General features: G+C 36.9%; 1 protein-coding gene across 4 annotated transcripts in view; it reads right to left on the bottom strand.

Moving 5' to 3' along the window:
- The window catches only part of CDK13 (cyclin dependent kinase 13), a 112,054-nt gene that overhangs the window by 78,242 nt on the left and 5,851 nt on the right, over positions 1 to 27,961 (bottom strand). For all 4 annotated transcript variants that reach the window (XM_059934208.1, XM_059934210.1, XM_059934209.1 and 1 more), the window contains exon 2: positions 3,618 to 4,277. In XM_059934208.1, coding sequence (XP_059790191.1) covers positions 3,618 to 4,277 — 660 coding nt within the window. The remainder of the gene's footprint in view (positions 1 to 3,617; positions 4,278 to 27,961) is intronic.

Raw genomic sequence — 27,961 nt, 5'->3', positions numbered from 1 at the left:
CCCAAACAAAAATCAAGCAAGACAAGCCAAATGATCATAAAATCTGTCTAAGAATAAAGGCAAAAAATGCCAACACTGAGCCCAAATTCATTTATAGCAGTGTTGAAGTTGAGGCTGAATGGCCGGGTTATTCACTAACCAGTAATTTGCTCCATCCCTTTACTTTTACATAACCTGCCTACTCCTATAATAGAAATCTGACTTTGAGAGCCAAAATACTATGCATCTAAAGAAGTTAAAACAAAAAGGTATTGGCAAAGAAATAATAAAACATGTTAATAGAAAACAGAGTCCAGAAACACACAGATATCTATAAGAATTTTTATATATGGTACCACAAATCAGTGAGATAGATTATTCAATAAATGACATTAGCAACAACTGATCTATTAGTCCATGGGGTGATGAGGGAGATCACATAATCAGACCATGTCTTTCTTCTACATATAATAACCAAAAACAAATTTCTGTGAGATGTGAGTTAACCTTTAAAAATGTTTTAAACCTGTAAGTTTTAAAGGAAAAATTATAGATCCAACTACATTCAAAATGGAAAACACCCACGCAGCCAAAAACAAAAAAAAGTCTCAAAGACAAGCAACAGACTGTGAGAGGCACAGGTCAAGATCCCTAACATAAGCAGTACCTATAAATCAATTAGAAAAAGGATAATAATCTTAAGGAAAAGTCAGTATAAAACATGAACAAGCAATTCACTGAAAAAAAAAAGACAACAAGTGTTTAGAAAGATGCTATATCTCAATAACCAGAAAAATGCAAAATTAATCACATATTTTAAAGATTTTCAACATTTCAAAATTGGCAATATTTAGTGATAGTTGAAGCAATTTCATACACTTGGGTGCATAAATTGGTACACAATCTTACTAAGATATAATTTGGCAGTTTCTGTCAAATTTTTAAATGTGGATACTTTGACCTCACAACTATCCTATAAAAACTGCTCACATGTACATAAAATATTAATGTAAAAGGTGAATTTAATAGCAAACAATTATAAATCTAAGTATCCATTAATCAACAGAATAGTTAATAAGACAGTGATGCATCCACTTCCATGTATAGGAATACTGAACCTATCTCTCCCAACCTGGAAAGATCTCCAACACATTAAATTTAAAAAAAAGAAGTGAAGGAATATTATGCATGGTATGATCCTAATTTTTAAAAAAATCATTTATTACATGTAAACATATAGTTAACAGTCTATCTTATGATTTTCGGCGAGTAATGGATTCCAGGGCTGGGAGAGAAGCAAAGTTCAAAGTGAGCCTAAAAGATACTGTTTGGCTAGGAAGCAAGGAAGCACTCAAAAATAAAACGAGTCATATCAAAAGGACAAAGGAGTTGGCATAAAGGAGTTCCCACTGGCCAAATTTCAGACAATCAAATTTGAAGCATCAAAAAGAAGAGTGGCTCAATGTTCACTGCAGCTCTATTTACAACAGCCAGGACATGGAAGCAACCTAAGTGTCCATCGACAGAGGAATGGATAAAGAAGATGTGGCACATATATACAATGGAATATTACTCGGCCATAAAAAGAAACGAAATTGAGTTATTTGTAGTGAGGTGGATGGACCAAGAGTCTGTCATACAGAGTGAAGTAAGTCAGAAAGAGAAAAACAAATACCATATGCGAACACATATATATGGAATCCAAAAAAAAAAAAAATGGTTCTGAGGAACCTAGGGGCAGGACAGGAATAGAGACACAGACGTAGAGAATGGACTTGAGGACACGGGGAGGGGGAAGGGTAAGCTGGGACAAAGTGAGAGAGTGGCATGGACATATATACACTACCAAATGTAAAATAGATAGCTAGTGGGAAGCAGCCGCATAGCACAGGGAGATCAGCTCGGTGCTTTGTGACCACCTAGAGGGGTGGGATAGGGAGGATGGGAAGGAGACGCAAGAGGGAGGAGATATGGGGATATGTGTGTATGTATCGCTGATTCACTTTGTTACAAAGCAGAAACTGACACACCATTGTAAAGCAATTATACTCCAATAAAGATGTTAAAAATATACATATAATAAAATTTTAAAAAAAAAGTGGCTATAAGTGATGCTGAATCAATCTTTGGCCGCACATGTCAGTAGTAGTACTCAGGAGTCTTAAAAACTTCAGTATGCTTGAAACATACAAACACTTTCCAAGCAAAAAGAGCAAAGACACAATAGAAGAGAAAAGACAGAAAAGAAGGTGGGTCAAAAAAATTTTTTTAATGGCCAAGTATGAAATGTGCCACCATCTTGTTAAAAACAGATGCACAAAGATTATCCTCCTTAATAAGCAGTCACCTGGGCACATCCTGAGTTCTTAAAAACATCACCACTAAAAATTTATCCCTGAAGCACATATGAAAAATAAAGTAGCGAACAACCAGTCTCACTGGTCCAGAATCACTAGATTCTCAGCAACTGGCTTATTCTCACTAATAAAGTGACTCAATTCTGCATTCATGCCTCTCTGTCCTGGACAGCCCATTCCAGGACTCATCAAAATTACAAATCACTACGGTTATGACCCTTTGGTGTTCCTAGAGAACAGTCAAACCTGCAAATACCACAATTAGAATAGTATAACTGGATAACACCTGATCAAATTGGATGGGGTCCCTCAGCAACATTTTTGACTGTAGAAAAAAGATGCCTCAGAGGGCATGAAACACAAAAATTATATTCAATACTTTATTTTCTGTTCGTTTTAAATTATAAAATTGTCATCATGCTAGCCAAAGTGAGCACTTGAAAGACCTGCCCACATGGAATTTCTATCCACTTGTTTTCAAATTCTCAGATGTCAGCTAGGAAAACTGCCCATATAGTTGCTTTTTAACAAGAAGCGGAAGGGGAGGGGAACAGCTGTAATTTCTTCATAAAAATAAAAATGAAAAAGGTTAAGTCAACTGGTAAATATCACACAACAGCATAAAGCTTCTATCCTAGCATACATTTGAGAAACATTCTTAGAACTGCATTTACATTTACTCTTACCTTCATCCTCTTAAAAATGTTTCAAAATAAAGTACAAGCCACACCCCCAATATTCACAGCAGAAACGTGTAAACAATTTAAAGGAAAGCATAAAGCATAAAAGCATAAACACATTTCCGTAATATGTAATTAATCTCTAATTGCAAAAAATTAAGTCAATAAAACACTAAAAAGTGATGTATTCGTAAAGCCACCTAAAGTAATAAATTTATAAGGCCAATGAAAACACTTAGAATAACCAAGATACATGCTATTATCAACCAGGACAGACTCTCATAAAATGTCCTGTCTCTGGTAGTATCACCAAGGAATACTCAGCCAAAGGAAATACCGACATTTCTAATTCTCAAACTCAAGCTGAAACATACACTGTATCCCATGACAATGGCAATTTTTACCTGGAATTCTTAGCATAAGCTATAATTTTGTCATCTTACAAGCCATGTGCTTCATTTTAAGTTGTACACAATAAAGAAAATTAATTCACTTACTAACAGTCATTATAAAATTTTTTTGGTGGGGGTCAAATAATTTCTCATTGCAAACTTAGATTTTTTTTCTTTAAACAGTCACTGACAAAATTTTTTGCACTTACCTATCAGCATCTTTGTCTTCAGGCAGCATGGGAGGCAAAGGTAAGGGCGGTAAGGTAGAGGTCACTAAAGCCACATGTTGCTCCTTCTCCTTGGCTCCTATGCTTGGTGTAAGTGGTTTGGTTTTCTCTTTAAGAGATACTGGTTCCTCCTTTGTAACAGCAGATTTACCCTCCTTTCCAACTACAACTGCTTTCTTGGTGGCTTTATCTACAATCAAATTATTATCCACCTTTGTTACCTGAAGAGGTGGCTTTGTTTTTGCCTTGTCATTTTTTAAAGTTCCACCGCTTGAGGGAGAAGGTGCATGCTCAATTTTAAGTTTCTTCACATCCTTCACGTGGTTGGTTTGTGATGCACTGGCACCAGTTTCCGTGTTCCCCTTGGTAGGTGTAGAAGTGTTTGAAGCTTTGGCAGCTTTGGCAGCGGCCTCAGCAGCCTTAGCTGCTTCTGCAGCTTTCGCTGCCTCTGCAGCTCGTGCTGCCTCTGCAGCTCGTGCTTTTTTATTCTTGTTCAATTCAGCTGCCAAGCTACTCTTCAGAGTTAGTGTGCTAGGAGAAATGCTAGAATGACGACTTCTGGATCTAGACAATCTGTGCCTGCTACGAGATCTTGAATGCCTAGATGAATATGGGCTTCTGCTTCGGGATTTGGCAGACCGTCTGGTGGAAAATAATTAAGATTTAGTCAGTAATTCAGAAAAGTTCAGTTTGAAGTGTACAAAAACTCCTAACTTGAGCCTGTGAAATGAAATAGAAATTACTTAATTTCAAAATCATAATATAGTTTTTGTGAGAGAATTTTTAAAAAGCAGAAAGTGCTTTTAAGTAGAATATTATCTGGTGGTTATACTTTTCCTGAAAATAGACTCAATGCTTGATCTCAGTCTGGCCTACAAATGCTCAAAGATGAGGCTGGATGAAAGTAGATCTCTATGAAAAGAAATACTGTAAGAATCAGGAGGAAAAACTATGACAAGGCATTACTGCTGTCTCAAGAAAATAGAAGCAGTCAACAAGGATACACCAATGGTAGTAGAAGTAGCAGGGTGAAGTCTGACCAATCTTTTACCAGGGAGACCATTTCTACAACTCAAAAGCCCCCTTGCATAAGTTCAGGAGTAAGGAGTGCTCTGTCTACACCAAGAGTGAAAAAAATGAAACCTGTCATTAGGCAGTAAGTAGAAAAAGTCTAAATCATGGGAACTATTTAACAATGACTGTTCATTTAACTTCTCAAAAATCACTGGAGAACACAAAAATTAACGTATATTCAAAAGTATGGTGGCAACCAAAGTTTCTATGAAACAAATGCAGCACAGCACCAAGAGAAATGAAGCTAAGCTTTTCAAATCCACACCTTATCAAAACTATTAAAAAATATAAGACCAAGGCACTATTAGAGTACTTTGACATATTTGATATGACTCACTTAATGCTCACATCAACCCCAGTAAAGTATCTGCAGTTTGCAGATAAAACTTGAATCTAAAATATTACTTGAAGTCGAATCCCAATCTCGTTAGTAGTTGTACTGGTTATTATCTTCCTGCCACTACCCCATCCCTCCAATACTCTTCTGCCCTACCCTGTGCCCGAAGGAGGCTGACCTCAACAGATGCATCTTCTGGGTTCCAGTGCTACCCATCACTGGCAGATCAGGAGGCAGAGAAAAGCTGGATTATTTCTTTCCAGCTCCCTCCTTCCTATTGGTCACATTTTGAGGCAGAAGCTCTGTCCCACTACCACCATGGCTCCTGTCAGGCACCGCCTTCTCCACAGCTCTCACCAGGCTCTAATAACACTATTATTTTCCTTGCCCCTTCGAGCTTCCCTCTGTAACTAACGAAAACATCCCTTGTCAGTTTTCTCAATCCACCCCTATCTCTGTAGTCCTCCATTAAAGTTTCTTAAACCATCTGAGTTGGATTCTGTTTCCTTCGAGAATCTAACTGTATGCCAGGTCTTAAACCCAGATCTTTTGATTCTAAAGTAGGCAGAGTCACATTCAACACATTAACACACTACCATGGAGACAGTTCTTATTGAAATTTTGTATGGGGATTTGGTAAATGAAGCAAAGAAATTCCTAAGCACCCATAATTAAAGTGGGAAGAGAAAAGGAAGAACTAAAAATTTTTTTTATATTTGGCATTAATATATTATGTAATATATACATATATATTATCCAATACATTTTACAATTCTAGTATGAAGACAAATGACGGTTAGATTTAGGATAAACTCAAATACAAATTCAACTTCTCCCTCATTCTTTCAGAAACATTTCAAAATGTACGTAGGGCCAATTAGTGTTCAGCACTGAGCTAGTGTTTCAAACCTCATACTTTACATAAAGTATTTATGTAACATTATTTTAGGTTAACAGGAACACTGGTTTAGTAAACATTTTAATCTAACACTTGCTTAACATTAAATATCCATATACATCAATCATTAAAATCATCAATGAGCTTACAATTATTCATGGAAATGAGAGGAAATGTTTAGCTAAATATAAAGTAATAAGTTGGTTATAAAATATCTTGGATAACTTTAATATAGGAACAAAAAGTGTCATAATATGAAACACTTGGCCACACTTTTAATTTCCTTTGCCTTCAGAATCTTGGACCTCAAAATAAGTCTGCTATGTCAAGTTTCTATCCCCTGATCAGATAATAATGAGGAGTAGAAAGGTACACAGCAGGAGAAAGCAAAGAGACTGTCGTCTCATCAGAGGTAACAGCACAGAACTTTTCTTAAATTAACTTTCCCACACTAGCAAGATTCTGGTCATCAGCTTCATACAGACACAGAAATTATATTTAACTAGGAAATTTATAATCAGTAAACTTTACTTAAGAAAACAGATACAAATATAAAATCCCAACACAATTAACTCCTCTGGCCTATTAAATTCTTATTCTCTTCTGCACAGAATCTAGATAAGGAAGTTATCAGTAAAGACAAAAATTTTTGACCTATAAAAAACATATTTCAGAAATGACATTTTTATGGTATTTCATCCCTAAACCAATTGAAATTCTTCTAGACACACACTCCATTCTTCTTCAATTTTTCTATTTCTCTTCAAAAGTTCCTTAACTTGTCAAATTTCCTGCCCAAGTAAACTTGTATTCTCTCAGGAATTGCATATTTGCTCATCAATTTCAATTACATATTTACTATTTATAACAAACATATTTTGGGAAGCTAAAATTAAATAAAAACACAAAACTCAAGTTTAGGTTAATTTTACTAATGATCTAACACTTTAGCCATACAAAGTTATGAGAGTAAGAGAGAAGTGGATCTCTAAGACTACATAATGAATTATGTCATGTCTTATAAAAAGAACTTAAATGGATAGTAGATAGCACATCCTTGTTTTATAGGTAAGATTTTTCTTCTTTTTAAAAATGTTTTTTCTAATATTTCTGTACTGTAAAATTTACAGTGACCATATATTAGCTGTTTCTTGTTTGTTTTTAATGTTTTTAAGATGTTACAGAATCGCGGGGCTTCCCTGGTGGCGCAGTGGTTAAGAATCTGCCTGCCAATGCAGGGGACACAGGTTCAAGCCCTGGCCCGAGAAGATCCCACATGCTGCGGAGCAACTAAGCCCATGCGCCACAACTACTGAGCCTGCACTCTAGAGCCCGTGAGCCACAACTACTGCAGCCGCATGCCACAACTACTGAAGCCTGCACGCCTAGAGCCCGTGTTCTGCAACAAGAGAAGCCACTGCAATGAGAAGCCCGTGCACCACAATGAAGAGTAGCTCCCACTCGCCGCAACTAGAGAAAGCCCGTGCACAGCAACAAAGACCCAACACAGCCATAAATAAATAAATAAATAATTTTTTTAATTAAAAAAAAAAGAAGTTACAGAATCTTTTTAGAAGCTTTCCCAAATTCATACAACTCAAGGCAGAACCAGCGGGCTTCCCCGGTGGCACAGTGGTTAAGAATCCGCCTGCCAATGCAGGGGACATGGATTCGAGCCCTGGTCCAGGAAGATCCCACATGCCACAGAGCAACTAAGCCCGTGCACCACAACTACCGAGCTGGCGTGCCACAACGACTGAAGCTGGCGCACCTAGAGCCCGTGCTCCGCAACAAGAGAAGCCACCACAATGAGAAGCCTGCGCACCGCAACGAAGAGTAGCCCCCGCTCGCCGCAACTGGAGAAAGCCTGCGCACAGCAATGAAAACCCAATGCAGCCAAATATAAATAATAAAATAAAATAAATTTATAAAAAAAAAAAAAAGCAGAACCAGGATAAAAAATTCAGTATCTAAAACCCAACTGGTTAGTGCTCACTGTTAATTAGGTTAGTGTTCCTTAGAGAGAGAGCATGGTGTACTGTTCACTTGACTGTATCACACAATCTCTCCAAGAGTCCAGGTCTTCTGCAATTGTGCCTAATTAGCAAACACTGATTCTTAAAATTTTTACTATAATAATATTCAATCCCTCATTATATAAAATAATATGTAACAGCAGTATCCAACAGAACTTTCTGGGATGGTGGAAACGTTCAATACATGTGATGTCTCCTATGGTAGTCACTATTCACAATATTTTTTAGCCGTATTTTTCTACCCTGCTTATTTCACATGCTAATAATAGCTATGTCCATTCAAAAACTTGTTGCCAAGCCCCCCATAAAGGTATGAAAGTGCTTCCCATGCAAGGATGGTTCAACATACGCAAAACAATAAATGTGATATACCATATTAATAAAATGAAGGATAAAAATCATATGAGTATCTCAACAGATACAGAAAAAGCATTTGATAAAATTCAACATCCTTTCACTATAAAAACGAAACATACGGTTACTAGAGGGGAAAGGGGGGGAGGGATAAATTGGGAGATTGGGATTGACATAAACACACTAATATATATAAAACAGGTAACTAATAAGGACCTACTGTATAGCACAGGGAACTCTATTCAACACTCTGTAATGACCTATATGGGAAAAGAATCTAAAAAACAGTAGATATATGTGTATGTATAACTGATTCATTTTGCTGTACAGCAGAAACTAACACAACATTGTAAATCAACTATACTCCAATAAAAAAATTTTTTAATAAAATAAAATAAATAAAAATAAAAACTAAACAGATTGGGCACAGAAGGAACACACCTCAACACAATAAACGCTATATATGACAAGTCCACAGCTAACATTATACTCAACCGTGAAAAACTTAAAACTTTTCTCTAAGATCAGGAATAAGATAATGATGCCCACTCTTACCACTTTTATCCAACACAGTATTGGAAGTCCCAGCCAGAGCAATTAGGCAAGAAAAAGAAATAAAAGGCATCAAAATCAGAAAGGAAAATGTTCTTTGTTTGCAGATGACATGATCTTACAGACAGAAAACCCTTTAAAGACTCCACCAAACACCTGTTAGAATAAACAATTTCCGTAAAGTTACAAGATACAAAATCAGTATTAAAAATCAGTTGTGTTTCTATACACTAATGACAAACTATTGGAAAGACAAAGTAAGAAAACAATCCCATTTATATTAGTATCAAAAAGAATAAAGTACTTCGGAATAACTTTAACCAAGGAGATGAAAGAAATTGAAAAAGAAATATATGGAAAGATATTCCATGCTCATGGATTGGAAGAATTATTAAAATGTCCATATTACCCAAAGTAATCTACAAATTCAATGGAATCCCTATCAAAATTCCAATGGCATTTTTCACAAAAATAGGAAAAAACCCTAAAATTCATATGGAACCACAAAAGACCCTGAACAGCAAGAGCAATCCTGAAAAGGAAGAACAGAGCTAGAGGCATCAACTTTCTGATTTCAAACTATATTACAAAGTTACAGTAATCAAAACAGTATGAGACATGGATCAATGGAACAAAATGCAGAGTCCAGAAATAAACCCATGCACATATGGCCAGTTAATTTTCTACAAAGGAGTCAAGAATATACAACGAGGAAAGGATGATCTCTTCAATAAATGGCATTGGAAAAGCTGGATAGCCATACGCAAAAAAATAAAACTGGGCCCCTATTTTATACCATATACAAAAAATCAACTCAAAATGGATTAAAGACTTGAACATAAGATTTGAAACCATAAAACTCCTAGAAGAAAAAGAAGGGGGTAAACTCCTTGATACTGATCTTGGCAAAGGTTTATCAAAAGCAAAAATAAACAAGTGGGACTACATCAAACTAAAAAACTTATGCACAGCAAAGGAAACCACCAACAAAACAAAAAATCAACCTATAGAATGGGAGAAAATATTTTTGATAAGGAGTTTATATCCAAAATATACAAGGGGGATTTCCCTGGTGGTCCAGTGGTAAAGAATCCACCTTACAATGCAGGGGACATGGGTTCAATCCCTGGCCAGGAAACTGGGATCCCACATGAAGCGGGGCAACTAAGCTCGCGCACCTCAACTAGAGAGCCTGTGTGTCGCAAACTACAGAGCCTACGCGCTCTGGAACCCGCGCGCCACAACTACAGAGCCCACGTGCCCTGTAGCCTGTGTGCCACAACGAGAAGAGAAAACCCACACGCCACAACTAGTAAGAAGCCCACGCGATGCAACAAAGATCCCGCATGCCGCAACTAAGACCCGACACAGCCAAAAATAAATAAATAAATAAATAAATCTCAAAATATACAAGGAACTCATACAACTCAGAGAACAAAAAACCAAATAAACCAATTAAAAAGCGGGCAAAGGGGACTTCCCTGGTGGTCCAGTGGTTGAGACTCTGCACTTCCAATGCAGGGGGTGCGGGTTCAATTCCTGATCAGAGAACTAAGATCCCACATGCCATGCGGCACAGCCAAAAATTAATTAATTAGTTAATTTTAAAAAACATTTGTTTAAAAAAAAAGTGGGCAAAGGACCTGAAGAGACTTTGCAACACATCCAAATGGCTAACAGGTACTTGAAAAGGTGCTCAATATCACTAATCATCAGAGAAATGCAATTCAAAACCACAATGAGATACCTCCACACACCTGCTTGAATGTTTATTATCAAAAGGCAAGAGATAACAAATGCTGGTGAGAATGTAGAGAAAAGGGAACCCTGGTCCACTGTTGTTCGGAATGTAAATTGACACAGCCACCATAGAAAACCATATGGAAGCGAATCTAGAAGTCAAAAATAGAACTATTGGCAATCCACTTCTGGGTGTATATCCGAAGGATATGAAATCACTACCTCAAAGAAATATCTGTACAGGCATACCACCACAATAAAGCAAATTTGCAATAAAGCAAGTCACACAAACTTTTTGGTTTCCCAGCACATGAAAAGCTGTTTACACCATACTATAGTCTATTAAGTGTGCAATAGCATTATGCCTAAAAAAACAATGTACATACCTTAATTTTTAAAACTAATGCTGCTGGGAAAATGGCACCAATAGACTTGTTCAATGCAGGGTTGCCACAAACCTTCAGTTTGTAAAAAACACAGTGTCCGAGAAGCACAATAAAACAAGATATGCCTGTACCCCCACCACGTTCACTGCAGTACTATTCGTAAGAGCCAAGATATGGAAACAATCTAAGTGTTTATGAACAGATGAATGGATAAAGAAAATGTGGGCATGTGTTTAATATTATGCAGCCTTAAAAAAAGGAAATCCTGCCATTTGTGACAACACAGATGAACCTGGAGAGTGTTATGCTATGTGAAATAAGCCAGGAAAGACAAATACTGCATGGTATCACTTATATGTGGAATCTTAAAAAAAAAAAAAAAGTCAAACTCGAAGAGAGAAGAGAAGGGTGATTGCCAGGGGCTAGAGGCTGGGGGAAATGGGGACAGGTTGGTAAAAAGGTACAAATTTCAGTTTTAAGATGAATAAGGTCAGGACTTCCCTGGTGGCACAGTGGGTAAGACTCTGCGCTCCCAATGCAGGGGGCCCGGCTTCAAACCCTGGTCAGCAAACTAGATCCCCACATGCATGCTGCAACTAAGAGTTTGAATGCCACAACTAAGGACCCCATGTGCCGCAACTAAGGAGCTGGCAAGCCGCAACTAAGGAGTCCTGGAGCGGCAACTGAGGAGCCCGCCTGCCACAACTTAGACCCAGTGCAACCAAATAAATAAATATTAAAAAAAAAAAGAGATGAATAAGGCCTAAGAACCTAATGTATATAACATGGTGACTATAGCTAATAACACAGTGTTGTATAATTAGAATTAATTTGCTAAGAGAGTTGAACTTAAGTATTCTTACCCCCCCCCAAAAAAAGAGGTAAATATGTGAGGTGATGAATGTGTTAACTTGATTATGGGAAGCCTCTCACAATGTATACATATATCAAGTCATCACTGTTGATACCTGAAATATATTACAATTTTATTTGTCAATTACATCTCAACAAACTGGGGGGAGGGGGAATGATTCCCAAAGTGAAAACAAGCACTATATAAATATAACGTATTATTTTTCAAAAACCGGTCTCTCAAAATCATCCCTTTAGTCACTCTCTCAGTCAAAACTCTAAATATTCCTATAAAATTTGCCATGCATTAGTATTATAACAGCTCTATTAAATTTAACAGTACTATGGCAGCCTCTTAAATTTACCCCCTTGCTTCAAAACTAATCTGTATCTAAACCAGACTTACATGCCAAGTGAACACCTTCCTCTAAAATCTGCTCCCTGCCATTCTGTATTTTTAATTTCACCACTCTCCTCTACCCATTTACCTAGCTTAGAAATCTTCCCAGTTTTCTGCTGCCCATACCACATGCCATCAACTGTCTCATTTTATTGATTCTAACTCTACGTTCCCTTACATCCATAATTCCCTGCATGTTTCCTATTCCTGCTGTAAAAAATTATCCACAGATTTAGTGGCTTAAACAACACAAATGTATTATCTTACAGTTCTGGAAGTCAGAAGTCCAAAATCAGTCTCACTGGGCTAAGATCAACATGTCACCAGGGCTTTGTTCCTTCTACAGTCTCGGGAAAATCTGTTCCCTTGCCTTTTCCAGCTTCTAAAGACTGTCCGTTCCTTGGTTCATGGTCCCACATCATCTGACTTTGGTTCATGGTCCTTCCATCATCACATTTCCTCTCTCTCTCTGCTTCTATCATCACATGGCCTTTTCTGACCCTGACTTTCCTGCTTCCTTTTACAAAGACCCTTGTGTTTACATAGGACCTACAATCCAGGATAATCTCTCCATCTCCAGATCCCTATTTTAATCTACAAAGGTCCCTTTTGCCAAGTAAAGTAACATATCACAGGTTCACATGGACATCTCTGAGGGGGCCATTATTCACATCTTCCTCTTCTATTCTCAAGGCCACTGTTCTATTTCAGACCTCATTACCTCTCCTCTAGGTTACCTTATCATCTTAAAAATAACTGATCTCTTTAAATCAAATCTCTCCTTGCCCCAATTATTTCTACAGACACCATAACCAAACTAATCCTCACTTTTCAGTGATTATTGCATGTCTCAAATTCACTTACTTTCCTTCTCTTTTTAGTAACTATTCCAAACCTTCACACCTTCTTCAAGCTCACAACATTCCCAAAGTCTTTTCTTAAAATCACTTTACTTCTTTTTCACAGAAAAAAACAAAGGTTATCGGGCATGTTTCCTGCTTGCAAACTTAATCCGTATCTCCATTCACTTTATATTCCACCTGATCTCAGAGCAGAGGTGTTCCTCTTTCTATCTAAGGCTAACACCTGTAATAATACTTTCAATCCCATATTCTCTAGATCCTTACTTCAGAGTTTGGCCCACAAACCAAAGCAGCATCAGCTTCATCCGGGAGTTTATGAGAAATGCTGTATCTCAGGCCCCCACCCAGACCTTCTGATTCAGAATCTGCATTTCAACAAAATCCCCATTATAGTCTGAGACGCACTATGCTAGGCTTCTCTATGGCTACTCCATTACTTGTGACTTCAACCTTTTGCTGTCTATTCACTATTTCCCCTCAGGAAATAAATAACTCAAGACTCTAAAATCTTTAAAAACAGACAAAAAAAAAAAAACAAGCAATAAATGGTACCTTGATATTGTATCTTTATTTCTCCTTCCAATTACAGCCAAATTCTCATCCACCCCACATACTCCTCAAACCACTCTAATCTGGCTTATATGTCCTCACTATAATTATTGAGGTGACCAATGACCTACCTCTGGAGGAAAAATAAAGGGAAAAAGAAAGAAAAATATCAATATCTATGATGACAATGTTGACTATACCCTTAAAAAACACTTTCTAAGCACTTCCACTACCGTTTTTTTCCTTCTATGGCCGTTTCCCAGTGCTCCTTAAGGTTCCTCTTCTTCACTATACCCATTCTCCCACGATCCCCAAAATTACTTAATTTATACGTATGTATGGCTTAAATTGTCACCTAAACATTGATTACCCCCCTAAGTCATCCTCCACCCCTCCCAATTATCCTAAATGCACCTTCAACACAATACAGCTGAAGCTATTAGGCTTCCTCTCCAAATCCACCCCCTTTCTCCTTAAATATACCCTATCCTCAGGCAATGGTATCCACTGAAGTAGCAGAAATCCAGAAGTCATTCTATATTCCACCTGATCCCTTTCCTCCCTTCTCCCATATCCAACTGATCTCCAAGTCCTGCCAATTCTACATCTCAAGCATGTCTCCAATTTTCGAGGCTCTTTATCCCCTTAGCTACTATTTCACATGAGGTCCTACCCCATCTCTTACTTTGCCCAGTGTAATAGTCTCCTTACCAGTTTCCCCACCTCGAGTCTACCTTTTCCAATTTACTGCCACCTGAATCTTTCAGTTACCCTCTATCAAAATTCTTCACAGCCTTGCACTGCACACAAAACCTTGTCCAGCCATCCCAAAGCACATAAAATGCCAGGTCTAGAATGTTTCTCTCATGTTCCTCTCTTTCCCTATTTTATCTGCCAAGCAAAGGGATACTTCATAGCAAAGCACAAATGTCTACCACACCTCTATAAAGCCTCCCCTTATTATGCCAGGCAGCTGCAGATGTTCCTTGAACTACGATCCTACAACACTTCATTCACATTTCATTAAAATAATAATCTGTCTTCCCCAACTAAACTGAGATCACTGAATTCTCATAGCCCTGACTAGCACAGACCTGGCACTGGCAGATGCTCAATAAATATTTGCTGGTAGTATTCCTACTGAATAGAATTCACCTTCCTTAGCCTAGTATTAACGTGCTGCATAATCTGTCTGGTCCTAACCTACCTTTCCTTATCAAGTTCTGAATTTGCCTAATGCTCCACACCTTTACTCCCATAGATTGACCCTCTGAAGTTATCCTCTTCTCCTCCATCTTCTATTGAAGTCCTATCCACCTTTCAAGGCCTAGTTCAAGAGTCCTTCCTTCTTCATAAAGCTGTACCACCAGCTCCAAGAAAAAAGCAAGCTCTCCTTTCTTTGAATCCCTATAGCACCTTATCTGCATCCTTCTTAAGATCTTTATCATTCGTAACATTGCACTTCAGATATTACCACATTATCTACTAGACTATATCCTCTTTAAGGAGCAACACCAGACCTAATTCATTTTTGTTATCACTCCACAGCCCTTAACGTAATAACACACAGATGGTAGTCTTTTATTAAATAAACAAGTATACCACACTGAACCCCACAGTTTACAAAATACTTTTATAGGCATTTTTCATTTGACTTGCTCTTTATATCAACCAAGGCATAGAGAAAGCAGATGGAAGAACTAAGATAAAGAGGGTCAAGAAATGTACTTAGAGGCCAGGAGCTATGAAAAGGTAGAGTCAGTACTCAAGAGCAAGTCTTCCAGTTCAAAGCCAGGCATTATTTATTGCTACCACACCATACTACACCCTTTCCCTCCATTTATGTAAATCTTATCTGTCTTTATGGGTCAAGCTAAAGTCCCATCTCCTCTGTAACCTTCTCATTTGCTGAAATCATATAACACTTGTTACATACTGCCTTGTATTTTATGTCTTTGTCTTTTAAAAACATAAATTGGATTATGCCACACCTTCGCCTAAAACTCTCCAATGGCTTCTCAATGTATTTAGAATAAAATAAAAATCTTTTTTGTGATCCACAAAACCCAAATTGCCTCTCATCTTTATTATACCCTCCTTCACTCACTAGGCTCCAGCCACACAAGCCTCTTTTCTGCATCTTCAAAAGGTCATGCTTTGCAACCTAAATGTCCATCAACAGATGAATTGATAAAGATGAGGTATATACAATAGAATATTACTCAGCCATAAAAAAGAATGAAATAAGGCCATTTGCAGCAGCATGGATGGACCTAGAGCTGATCATACTAAGTGAGGTTAAGTCAGAAAGAGAAAGACAAACATATGATATCACTTATACACGATCTAAAAAAAAATGATACAAATGAACTTATTTACAAAACAGAAACAGACTCATAGACACTGAAAACAAACTACCAAAGGGGAAAGGGAGGGGAGGGATAAATTGGGAGTTTGGGGTTAACAGATACACGCTACTGTATATAAAATAGATAAACAATAAGGACGTACTGTATAGCACAGGGAACTATATTCAATCTTATAATAAGCTATAATGGAAAAGAATCTGAATGAGAACAGGTATATAGAGACAGAGATGTGTAACAGAATCACTTTGTTGTACACCTGAAACTAACACAGCATTGTAAATAAATTATACTTCAATTTTTTAAAAAATGAGAAAAAAGAAAATGAAAATCACACTTTTTCTTGATTTGATACCTTAAAACATTGTTTTTTATCTTCCTGGGATGCTTAGATCATCACACAGCTGACGCTTGTCATTTAGGTCTCCATTTAATTATCAACTTCATAGTGAGGTTGATAAATCAGAAAGATAAATTAGCACATATACACCCCTCTTCTCCACCAATGTCTTATTTACCACTATAACCCCAGTGTCTAAAACTATGTCTGGCATATAATAAGAGGTTAAAAGATATTTACTGAAGTGATTAATAAAAGTAAAGAACAAGTTATCTACTTCTCTGAATGTCTGCAAATACCAGCAGAGCTTTGGGTAACTGATATCCAACTAGTTAACTAATAGGCATAGGTCCACTGATAAAATTCTACTTAAACTAAGAAGGTTTAGGGCTTCCCTAGTGGCGCAGTTGTTAAGAATCTGCCCGCCAATGCAGGGGACACGGGTTCGAGCCCTGGTCCAGGAAGATCCCACATGCTGCGGAGCAACTAAGCCCGTGAGCCACAACTACTGAGCCTGCACTCTAGAGCCCGCAAGCCACAACTACTGAGCCCGCGTGCCACAACTACTGAAGCCCGCGTGCCTAGAGCCCGTGCTCCACAACAAGAGAAGCCACCGCAATGAGAAGCCCGCGCACAGCAACGAAGACCCAATGCAGCCAAAAAAAAAAAAAAAAAAAAAAAACTAAGAAGGTTTAGGAGACAGAATTACATTAACTAGCTTCTTCATATAAACATTGAGATAAATTTTTTATTTTTATTAACAACCAAACATTTTACATCCATTATCCCACAGGGACTTAATAAGCAAAACTAATTTTTCTAATATAAAACTATATTTGCTCCTTCTTTTTAATAACTGGAGGGTCTTCTTGATTAAAAAAATAATTCAGTCACAGAAGAAATACAAATGGCCATTTAAGAAATTTAAGTGTTGTCTCCTCTCTGGTAACCAGAAAAGGCAAAATAAAATGTTGGTAATAAATTTACAATCATCAGAATGGCAAAAAGAAAAATTCTGAAAATATCAAGTATTCACCAGAATTTAGAGAAACGGTCACTCATATAAATTATCAGAGGGAATATAAAATTGCTAACTAAGCCTTTTTAAAAAAGGCAATTCGGTAGTACCTATCAAATGCTTTTGATCTGCAATTTCACTTATAAGAACATATCCTACGAAAACATTTCCAAATGTGTCAAAAGTTATCACTCAGATATCCTTTAAAAGACTGTTTGTAATATAAAAAAAAAAATGAAAACACAGCTTAGTGCCCAACAGTTGATGGTTACATAAAGCTTGACAGATTTCATTATGGAATTCTATGTAGCCGTTTGGAAAGATCTTCAAATCATACTGTTAAAAAAAAAAAAAGTAAAAAACAACACTTATGGCATAATAACATTCTTAATGTTTATGTGTATATATGTTTGTATGTAAGTATATATGCAGAAAAAGGATGTACACCAATCTATTTACACGGTTATATATTTGGAAGGAAATGGGAATGAAAAGGGCATAAAGGGTAGCTTTCACATCTTGCTACGCCTCTGTACAGTTTTCAAGCACTTCATATGTTTTAAATATAAAAAGAGTATAGGTTAAAAAAAGTCACACAATTCCATTGTATAAAACTGAAAAATGCAGAAAAATTTAAGGATAAACACCAACAGAAAACTTTAAAGATGAACACTACCAGAAATTACTACAAACCAGAATGTATGGTATTTTACAATGTTTTTTACACTGTCACTTTCTTTAATAAAAATGAAAGAAGTTGTATCAATTTATTTACGCCAATACACCAACTGCTTAACTTCAAAGAATTATATTTAGAAAATCATGCATGCTTAAGTAACACTAACTAGATAAAAGAAACACTATCAACATTAATGCATATATTTTCCATAATGAAACATTTTTCATATGTTTTTTCCGGCATAGTCTATGAGGAAACTGATGTGGCCAATCACTGTGCACATACTACAAAATAGGAGACTTCCTCTTTTCCTAGCCCATAGGACAAGAGTGGATAATTACACAGGCTTGTGTATAAAGGACACCACAGGACAATAGTGGATAATTACACAGGCTTGTGTATAAAGGACAACCAAAGCATCTGGAATTTTTTTGACACCAAAAATTAGACTCTGAGGGAAACAACTTTAATCAAAAAAATAAAACAAAGGCATTTATGAAAAATTCACAGCTAAAATCATTTTGTGGAGAAAGACTAAATGTTTTCCATACCTGATCAGGAACAAGGCAAGGCAGTCCAATTTCACCTCTTCTAATCAACACTGAACTTGAAATTCTAGCTGTTATAATTAGGCAAGAAAAAGAACTAGACCACGGGAAAATAAAGAAATAAAGCATTCTCTATTTGCAGATAACATATCTTGTGTATAGAATATCCTAAGGAATCCACTAAAAGACTATTAGAATTATTAAGTCAGCAAGATGGCAGGATACATGATCAATATAGAAAAATCCAGTGGTTCGGACTCGGCACTTTCACTGCCAGGGCCCGGGGTTCAATCCCTGGTCGGGGAACTAAGATCCTGCAAGACGCGCAGAGCAGCCCAAAAAAAACACACAAAACACTACTGTAGGACCTCCCTGGTGGCGCAGTGGTTAAGAATCCGCCTGCCAATGCAGGGGACACGGGTTTGAGCCCTGGTCCGGGAAGATCCCACGTGCCGCGGAGCAACTAAGCCCATGCGCCACAACTAATGAGCCTGCGCTCTAGAGCCCGCGAGCCACAACTATTGAGCCCACGTGCCACAACTACTGAAGCCCGTGCACCTAGAACCCGTGCTCCACAACAAGAGAAGCCACCGCAATGAGAAGCCCTCGCACCGCAATGAAGAGTAGCCCCCGCTCGCCGCAACTAGAGAAAGCCCACGCACAGCAACCAAGACCCAACGCAGCCAAAAATAAATAAATAAAATAAATAAATTTATTAAAAAAAACAACAACACTACTGTAGTTCTACACAGTAGCAATGGACAATCAAAATTTACTTACAAAACAAGGTCCTACTGTATAGCACAGGGAACTACTAATTCAATATCCTATGATAAACCATAATGCAAAATATAAAAAAGAACATATATATCTATAGCTAAGTAACTCTGCTGTACAGCAGAAATTAACACAACATTGTAAATCAACTTTACTTCAATACAATTTTTTTTAATTTACCCCCAAAAATTTAACTTACAATAATAATTCCCATTGCAATAGTCTTAAAAAGAATACCTAAGAATAAATTTAACAAAAGAAGTGCAAGGATTGTACCTAAAACAAAAAACACCATTGAAAGTACTTAAAAACACCATTGAAAATACTAAGGAAAATCTAAATAAACAGAAAGACATTCCATGTTCAGGTATTAGATGACTTAACATTATTAAGATGGTAATACTCCCAACTGATCTCCAGATTCAATGCAATCCCTATGAAAATCCTTAACTGCCTTTTTTGCACAAATTGGCAAGCTGATCCTAAAATTTTTGTGGAAATGCAAAGGATATCCCCACCACCCTCCCCTGCCCCCACAATAAAAAAGACAACACAAAGTCAAAGCAATCTAAAAGAGAAAATTTGGAAGATTCAGACTTCCTGATTTCAAAAATTACTGCGAAGTTAGAATAATCAAGACTGTGTCGTACTGGCACAAGGATGGACATGCAAATCAATGGAATAGCACTGAGAGTCCACAAAATTAACGGAAAATAGATCGAAGATCAAGATGTAAGAACTAAAACTATAAAACTCTTAGGAGAAAATATAGGAACAAATCTTTGTGACTTTTAATTAGGTAAAGTCTTCTTAGGTATGATACCAAAGCACAAGCAACAAAAAGAAAAATTAACTAGACTTCATCAAAATTTAAAACTTTCGGGCTTCCCTGGTGGCACAGTGGTTAGGAGTCCGCCTGCCAATGCAGGGGACACGGGTTCGAGCCCTGGTCTGGGAAGATCCCACATGCCGCGGAGCAACTAGGCCCGTGAGCCACAACTACTGAGCCTGCGCGTCTGGAGCTTGTGCTCCGCAACAAGAGAGGCCGCGACAGTGAGAGGCCCGCGCACCGCGATGAAAAGTGGCCCCCGCTTGCCGCAACTAGAGAGAGCCCTCGCGCAGAAACGAAGACCCAACACAGCCAAAAAATACATATATATATATAAAAAAAAAATTTAAAACTTTTGTGCTTAATAGACATCAACAAAGTGATACAACAGGAGAAAATATTTGCAAATCAAGTATCTGTGCCATAATTTATTTATCTGCCCCCCTATTCAGAGTACTTAGGTTGTTTCCAGTTCTCGTTATTAGGTAGGAATTACTCATTCCATTTTACAAGTAGAAAGACTAGGGCTCAAAAAGGATAAGTAAATAAATTGCTTGATATTGCTCTGCTACAAAAGCACCAGAGTTAGCGCCTAAATTCACATCTGTATTATTTTTAAGTCTTTGCTTTTTCCTTTATACTGTATCTCTACCCAGCCAACCCAAGGCACAAGATCTGCCAACCACACAGTAGTCTTTTGGTTGTTCTGTTGACCGCTGCCCTAGGAATTCTTTTTTCTTCTTCTTCTTTTGGGTCCATAAACAATGTCTCAAAAGCTAAGTGACTTGTCCAAAGTTACCCTGCTACAATAGCCCAAGCGGTTGCCAACAAGTTACTTGCGGAAGACTCCATTTCATTGTACTAAATTAAAGTTGACTCTCCCAAACACAAGAGTTTGTCTCTCTAGGGGAAGGAGAAATGTTGCAAGTCATATTAAGGGACTTGGATCCAGAATATATAAAGAACTCTTAAGATTCAACAATAAGAAGGCAACCAGCTTTTAAAATAGGTAAAGGATCTGAATAAACATTTCCCCCCAAAAGATATACAAATGGCCAATAAACACATGAAAAAAATGCTCAACATTATTAGTCATTAGGGAAATGAAATCAAAAGCACAATAAGATAGCACTTTAAACATAAAGATGTCTATGATTAAAAAAAACAACTACTGTCAAGGATGTGGAAAAACTGGAACTCTAACATACTGCTGGTTGGAATATAAAAATTGATGCTGCCACTCTGAAAAATATTTTGGCAGTTTCTTAAAATGTTAAACATAAGCTTACCATATGACTCAGAAATTCCACTCTTAGGTATATACTCAAGAGAAATAAAAACATATCTCCATGCAAAAACTGTACACAAGTTGTTCAAAGGAGCATTATTCATAACAGACCAAAGTGTAAACAACCCAAGTATCCATCAACTGATGGTAAAATATGGTATATCCATATAATGGAACACTACTTTGCTAAAAATGGAATGAAGTACTGATACATGCTACAACATATATGAACCTTAGAAACATTAAGTTTAATGAAAAAAGCCAGTCACAGAAGACCATAAACTGTATGATTCCATTTATATGAAATGTCCAGAAAAGGCAAGACCATAGAAACAAGAAAGTAGATTGGCGGTTGTCAGAGACTTGGGGAGGTGGGAATGCAGAGTAACTACCACCGAGTTTCTTTCAGGTTTGATTAAAATGTTCTAAAATTAGTGGCAATGGTTGCACAACTCTGTGAATACACTAAAGACCACTGATTGTACTATTTAAAATAAAAGTAAATTGTACAGTTATTTTAAAAACTAGAAAAAGTAAATAACATAACACTGAAATGTTTCATGTTTATTCTGAAGGTGTATTTCCTTTCCTTTATGTTCCTAATGCAACACTGAAAGTTAAAAAAAAAAAAAATGACAGATGGCTGACTTTCTGCAGATTTGCTCAGGCAAACAAGTTCTAATCCACTGAGCATAACCCTGTCTTCATGTTTCACTGAATCATGTCTTGAGACGTGTTTTTGAAGAGAGAAAAAGGAAAGATGGTGAGAATAGCACAGGAAGGGCTTAATACTTGATTTGCATGAAGGCACATACTTTTGATTAGTCTAACTCTAGTCATCATGAATTTATTCACAAGCCAATATTAGACCCTGTTAATAGCAAAATTTATTGTAGTTCTATACACTAGCCATGGACAATCAAAATTAAATTACAAAAACAATTCCCATTATAACAGCCTTAAAAAAAAATACCTAGGAATTTATTAACAAAAGTAGTTCAAGGATTGTACCCTGAAACATTTTTTAAAAATTGAAAAGATTAAGGAAAATCTAAATAAATGGAAAGACATTCCATTTTCATGTATTAGATGGCAACATTATTAAGATAGGAATACTCTCAAATTAATCTCCGGATTCAATGCAATCCCTGTGAAATTTTTTAAATTCTGAGGTGCTGTATATTTTATTATCCAAATCAATTTAATATTATTTGTCACGTATCTATCACCTATAGATACAACAGGTGGCAGGTGCTTAAGAGACACTAAGATTAAAAAAGAAACTTATGGAACTTAAAATCCAGTGGCTGGGGCTTCCCCGGTGGCGCAGTGGTTAAGAATCTGCCTGCTAATTCAGGGGACACGGGTTCGAGCCCTGGTCCGGGAAGATCCCACATGCCGCGGAGCAATGAAGCCCGTGCGCCACAACTACTGAGCCGCACTCTAGAGCCCACGAGCCACAACTACAGACCCCACGCGCCACATCTACTGAAGCCCATGTGCTCTAGAGCCCGCGCACCACAACAAAGAGTAGCCCCCGCTCGCCACAACTAGAGAAAGCCCACGCGCAGCGACAAAGACCCAAAACAGCCAAAAATAATAAATAAATAAAAATAAATAAATTTTTAAAAAAATCCAGTGGCTGAAGCAAAAACAAATTATTACGGAAACTCTCGTCAAACTACGCAAGCCAGAAGTGAAATAAGTCAGAGTACCCAGGGGGAAAATACATATATACAGAATTCTATACCTAGCAAAAATATATTTCACGATGGAGGCTTTTTCAGACAGACAAAACAGCAGACCTGCACTAAAAGAAACGTTCAAAGCCATCCCTCTGGCCAGAGAAAAATATTATATTAAAATCTGGATCTACACAAAGGAAAGAGAAATGTTTGAAAAGGTATATATAAAGGTAGGTAAATGACTTTTCTCATTTTAAATTTCATGTCTATACGTAACATACGTAAGTTATACATACGTAGAAATAAAACATATGACAAGAACAGTACAAAAGACAAGAAGAAAATGGAGGTATGCTCTTGTAATGTTATATTATACATGAAGATAGACTGTGATAAATTAAAGATGTATATTACAAAACTAAGGATGTATAAGTGCAGGGAACTATTTTCAATATCTCATAATAACCTATAATGAAAAAGTATATATAAATTACTGAATCACTTCGCTGTACACCAGAAACACAACACTGAAAATCAACTACACTTCAATTAAAAAAAAAAAAAAAATTTAAAAAAAACCCAAGGAGAAAAAAACCTGTGAACATGAGTTAGGCAAAGTTTGAGGGCACAGGCGATGACAAAGAACACAAATCATAAAAGAAAAAATTGCCAAATGAGATTTCATGAAAATTTAAAACTTCTGCTTTTGAAATTACTGTTAAGGAAAGGTGAGCCAGTGGCTCACCTTTGCAAAACATGTATCTGATACAGAGTTTGTATCCAAAATATGTACAGAACTCAATGAGACAAACAACCCAATTCATAAAGAATATGGACAAAACATTTTAAGACACTTCTCAAAAGACACGAAGAGCAAATAAGCATACAGAAAGATGCTCAACATTATTAGTTATTAGGGAATTGCAAATAAAACCACAATGATATACCACTATACCTCTACTAGAACAACTAAAATCAAAGACTGACAAAAACTGAAGTCTCAGTGAGAATGTGAAGCAACTGGAATGCTCATACACGGCTGACTAGAACGCAAAATGGTACAGCCACTTTGGAAAACAGGCTGGCATTTTCTTATAAAGTCAAACATTCACTTAACCATACAACACCGTAGTCCCACCCCTTATCTGCTCACAAATAATAAAAACAAAAGATCTATATTCAAATGTTCACAGCATCTTTGTTCATAACAGCTCAAAACTGGAAACAACTCAATTGTTTATCAACTGGGTAATGGGATAAGCAAATTGCAGTATATTCATAAATGGAATATGACTCAGCAATAAAAAGGAACAAACCACTCGAACATGCAACAACATCAGTGAATCTCAAAAGCGGGTTAAGTGAAAGGCAGACAACAAAGATTACATACCATATAATTCCATTTATATGACATCAAGAAAGGTAAAACTAATGTGACAGAAAGTAAATTAGTGGTTGCCAAGGACCACAGGGAAGAGTAGGGGACGGACTGCAAAGAGGCACAGGGAACTTTTGGGGGCAATAGAAATGTTCCAGTTATCATGATTGTGGTGATTCATCAAACCCATTTAATTGTACGCTTAACACTGGTGAACTGTACTCTAGGTAAAGTTATACCTCAATAAAACTAGTTTTTAAAATGAATGAAAGAAACTTGTCCAATATACACGGGTGGGGTTGGAGAACTCTAATTAATCCAAACCTGGATATAATAAGTATTCATAAAAGTGATCTTGGGGCAATAAGCATTAAGAGAAATCACTTTGGGATGAGATTAATGAAGGCTTCGTAGATGACTCATGAACTATGGTTGCAAAATGGACAAGTAGGATTGGCCAATTGAGGGCAGGGCATAAACTAACGTACCGGGGGCTTACAACTCCATGTTTTTAAAATGGTAAGGAGTCCAGTTTGTATTGTCATCAACACATACAGTGAGAAATAAGGTTATTTTGGGTCAGTCTATGGTGGAGAATCTTAAATGCCCAGTTCAAGAATTTCACTCTGTAAACATATTTTACAGAAAAATGACAGAATCAAAGTGGTATTTTGAGATTAATTTGAATGCACAAAACAGGAAGGGCTCAAAGAGGAAAAGCCCAAATGCAATCAGAATCAACAATAAGGATGTAAGCTACAGAGTTTCGAACTAAATGAGAGTAGACCAGGGCTTCCCTGGTGGCACAGTGGTTAAGAATCCACCTGTCAATGTAGGGGACACAGGTTCGAGCCCTGGTCCAGGAAGATTCACATGCCATGGAGCAACTAAGCCCATGCGCCACAACTACTGAACCTGTGCTCTAGAGCCTGTGAGCCACAACTACTGAGCCCACATGCCACAACTACTGAAGCCCATGTGCCTAGAGCCCGTGCTCTGCAATAAGAGAAGCCACTGCAACGAGAAGCCCACACACCCCAACGAAGAGTAGCCCCTGCTCTCCGCAACTAGAGAAAGCCTGCACACAGCAATGAAGACCCAACGCAGCCAAAAATAATTAATTAATTAATTAAAAAAAAAAAGAGTAGACCAAAGACCATTACAGAAGGACAAATTAGAACAAGCAATTCAGTAGAACTCAGGAGGGAAAGGAGATAAGTATTACTAAGGTTTTGGCACTGGATGCTTGGGAGAAACTACTGCCATTTAAAACACGTGCGCACACACACACACAAATCAAAAAGTTCTTAAAACTAGACGTTACATAAACAAGGTTAAAAGACTCACAAAAATACTAATACCACAAAAAACACTTAATATCTCTAATACAAAGAGCTCTTAGAAAAACATCAAACAAAATAATGAATCAAGAAATTAGAACATCCAACATACAGATGAAAAGAAAGGCAGCCTTATTAGATATTAAAGAAACACAAATGAAAAAAAATAACGAGACATCTGACAACTCCAAGTGATGGTGGGACTGAAGAAACAGGCATTCTCACACTGTTGGGAAATATAAATTGGTAAAAGCCTTCTAAAAGGGTAATATGACAGTGTATCAGAATTATAAACCTGTAAACCATTTTTGACCCCAGCAATTTTATCCCTAGGAAATCCAATCTAGAGGAGATAATGGGAAAATGCACACAAAAATTCTGCGACAGATGCATAAACATAGAAAAAAACAAAAAATAAAAAAAATAAGAATCTAGCAAAATGGACTTGGCCAAAGAAGTTATGGTATATCCATACAGCAGAATACTAGGAGCCAATATAAAGACTATACTATGGAGTACAGGATACAAAATAGCATTGTAGTATGTTATGTAAAATCTTATGTCCTTATGCATATACGCATAGAAGTCTAGAAGAATGTTCATCAAAATGTCATGAGGGTGATCATCTCAGGTAGCTGGATTCAAAGGGACTTTTAATCTCATACTTTTCTGTACTAACAAAATTTCTACCATGAGCCTCTATTATTCTTTGTAGATATGTGAAAAATAATGCAGAGCAATATCAGAAAAAGAAATGACTCCAATAGAAGTGAAATAATTAATTTAATGGTGGATAAATTAAGTTTGAAGTGTCAATAAAAATACCTCAGTGAAAGTATCCCTATGCAACTGAAAATGCAAAAAACGGAAAAGAAACAGAAAATGGGCATGCAGCCCATTAACTACTTTCATTTTCAGTTCCTCTCACCACCTTTTTCATTTCCATTTTATGCAAATTCCAGTTTTTAACCTAGACTTTAATCTTCTCACCTACATTTATTTTCCAAATATATGAAGAACACTAGATTCTACCATAATTTGCATGTGCAGAAATTCAAGGAACAAGATCACTGTGAATAAGTAATACTTTTCTTAATACTTTTGCTTCCAACACCCACTTTAAAATTTACAGATATCTACATATGAAACAAAGCCAAACAAAAACAAAAATAACAACAAAAACTTAAGTGATATTCATAGAAAACATACAGAATAAGAGAAAAGATTTAAATGACCGTAAATATGAATATTAAGCAACATTAATTTTCAGCTGGTTTTTCAAAAATAGCTATTAATTTTTCAGAGTCAGGAAATAATAGCTTGACATACAGTCTACTCAGAAAATTTTCACCAAGAAAAACAGATCATTTATTATGATCATACAACAGAGTGCAAATATAAATACTAAGTCTGAATTTATTCTTTTTTTTTTTTTTGGCAGCGCCGGGCAGGCAGCATGTGGGATCTTACTTCCCAGACCAGGGATGGAACCCGTGCCCCCTGCATTGGAAATGCAGAGTCTTAACCACTGGACTGCCAGGGAAGTCCCTGAATTTATCCTATTCACACTAAAAGTGACTCCCAGCATCCTTGACTCATTCCAGTAAAGCATAAGCTAGAAGGGGGAGGTTCTTAAATTTTCTCCTTATAAATCAAAACAATTACTTCCGCCATCCTAGAGTATACGTAAACCAAAACAGCAAGTAAATTTAGAGATACAACTGGCATTTATGCAAAAGCTGGTTTGCATTAATCTGTGTACAAAAATATTCAAATTAATTCAACCACTAATAAATACACTTTGGAATTTGTCCTCTAGGAGCTTACAATCTAGTAGGGAAAACACAAATTTTTAAAAGCTCTACAGCAAAGATAAAACAAAGTGCCGTAGGGGTATAAGAAAAAGAATTAACTTTTTCTGGATGAATGGAGTAAAAGGTCTCAAGATGGTGGAATTTGAGCTGGGTTTTGAACGCAAAGCTGGAGGCAGAGAAGAGGAAAAAAGGCATTTCAAGCTAAAAGATCAGCAAAAGGAAA

The sequence above is a fragment of the Balaenoptera ricei genome, chromosome 9 (assembly GCF_028023285.1).
Source record: "Balaenoptera ricei isolate mBalRic1 chromosome 9, mBalRic1.hap2, whole genome shotgun sequence".
Classification (NCBI taxonomy): Eukaryota; Metazoa; Chordata; class Mammalia; order Artiodactyla; family Balaenopteridae; genus Balaenoptera; species Balaenoptera ricei.
Note: the sequence above shows the minus strand (reverse complement) of the source record. Positions and strands in the feature narration are given on the sequence as shown.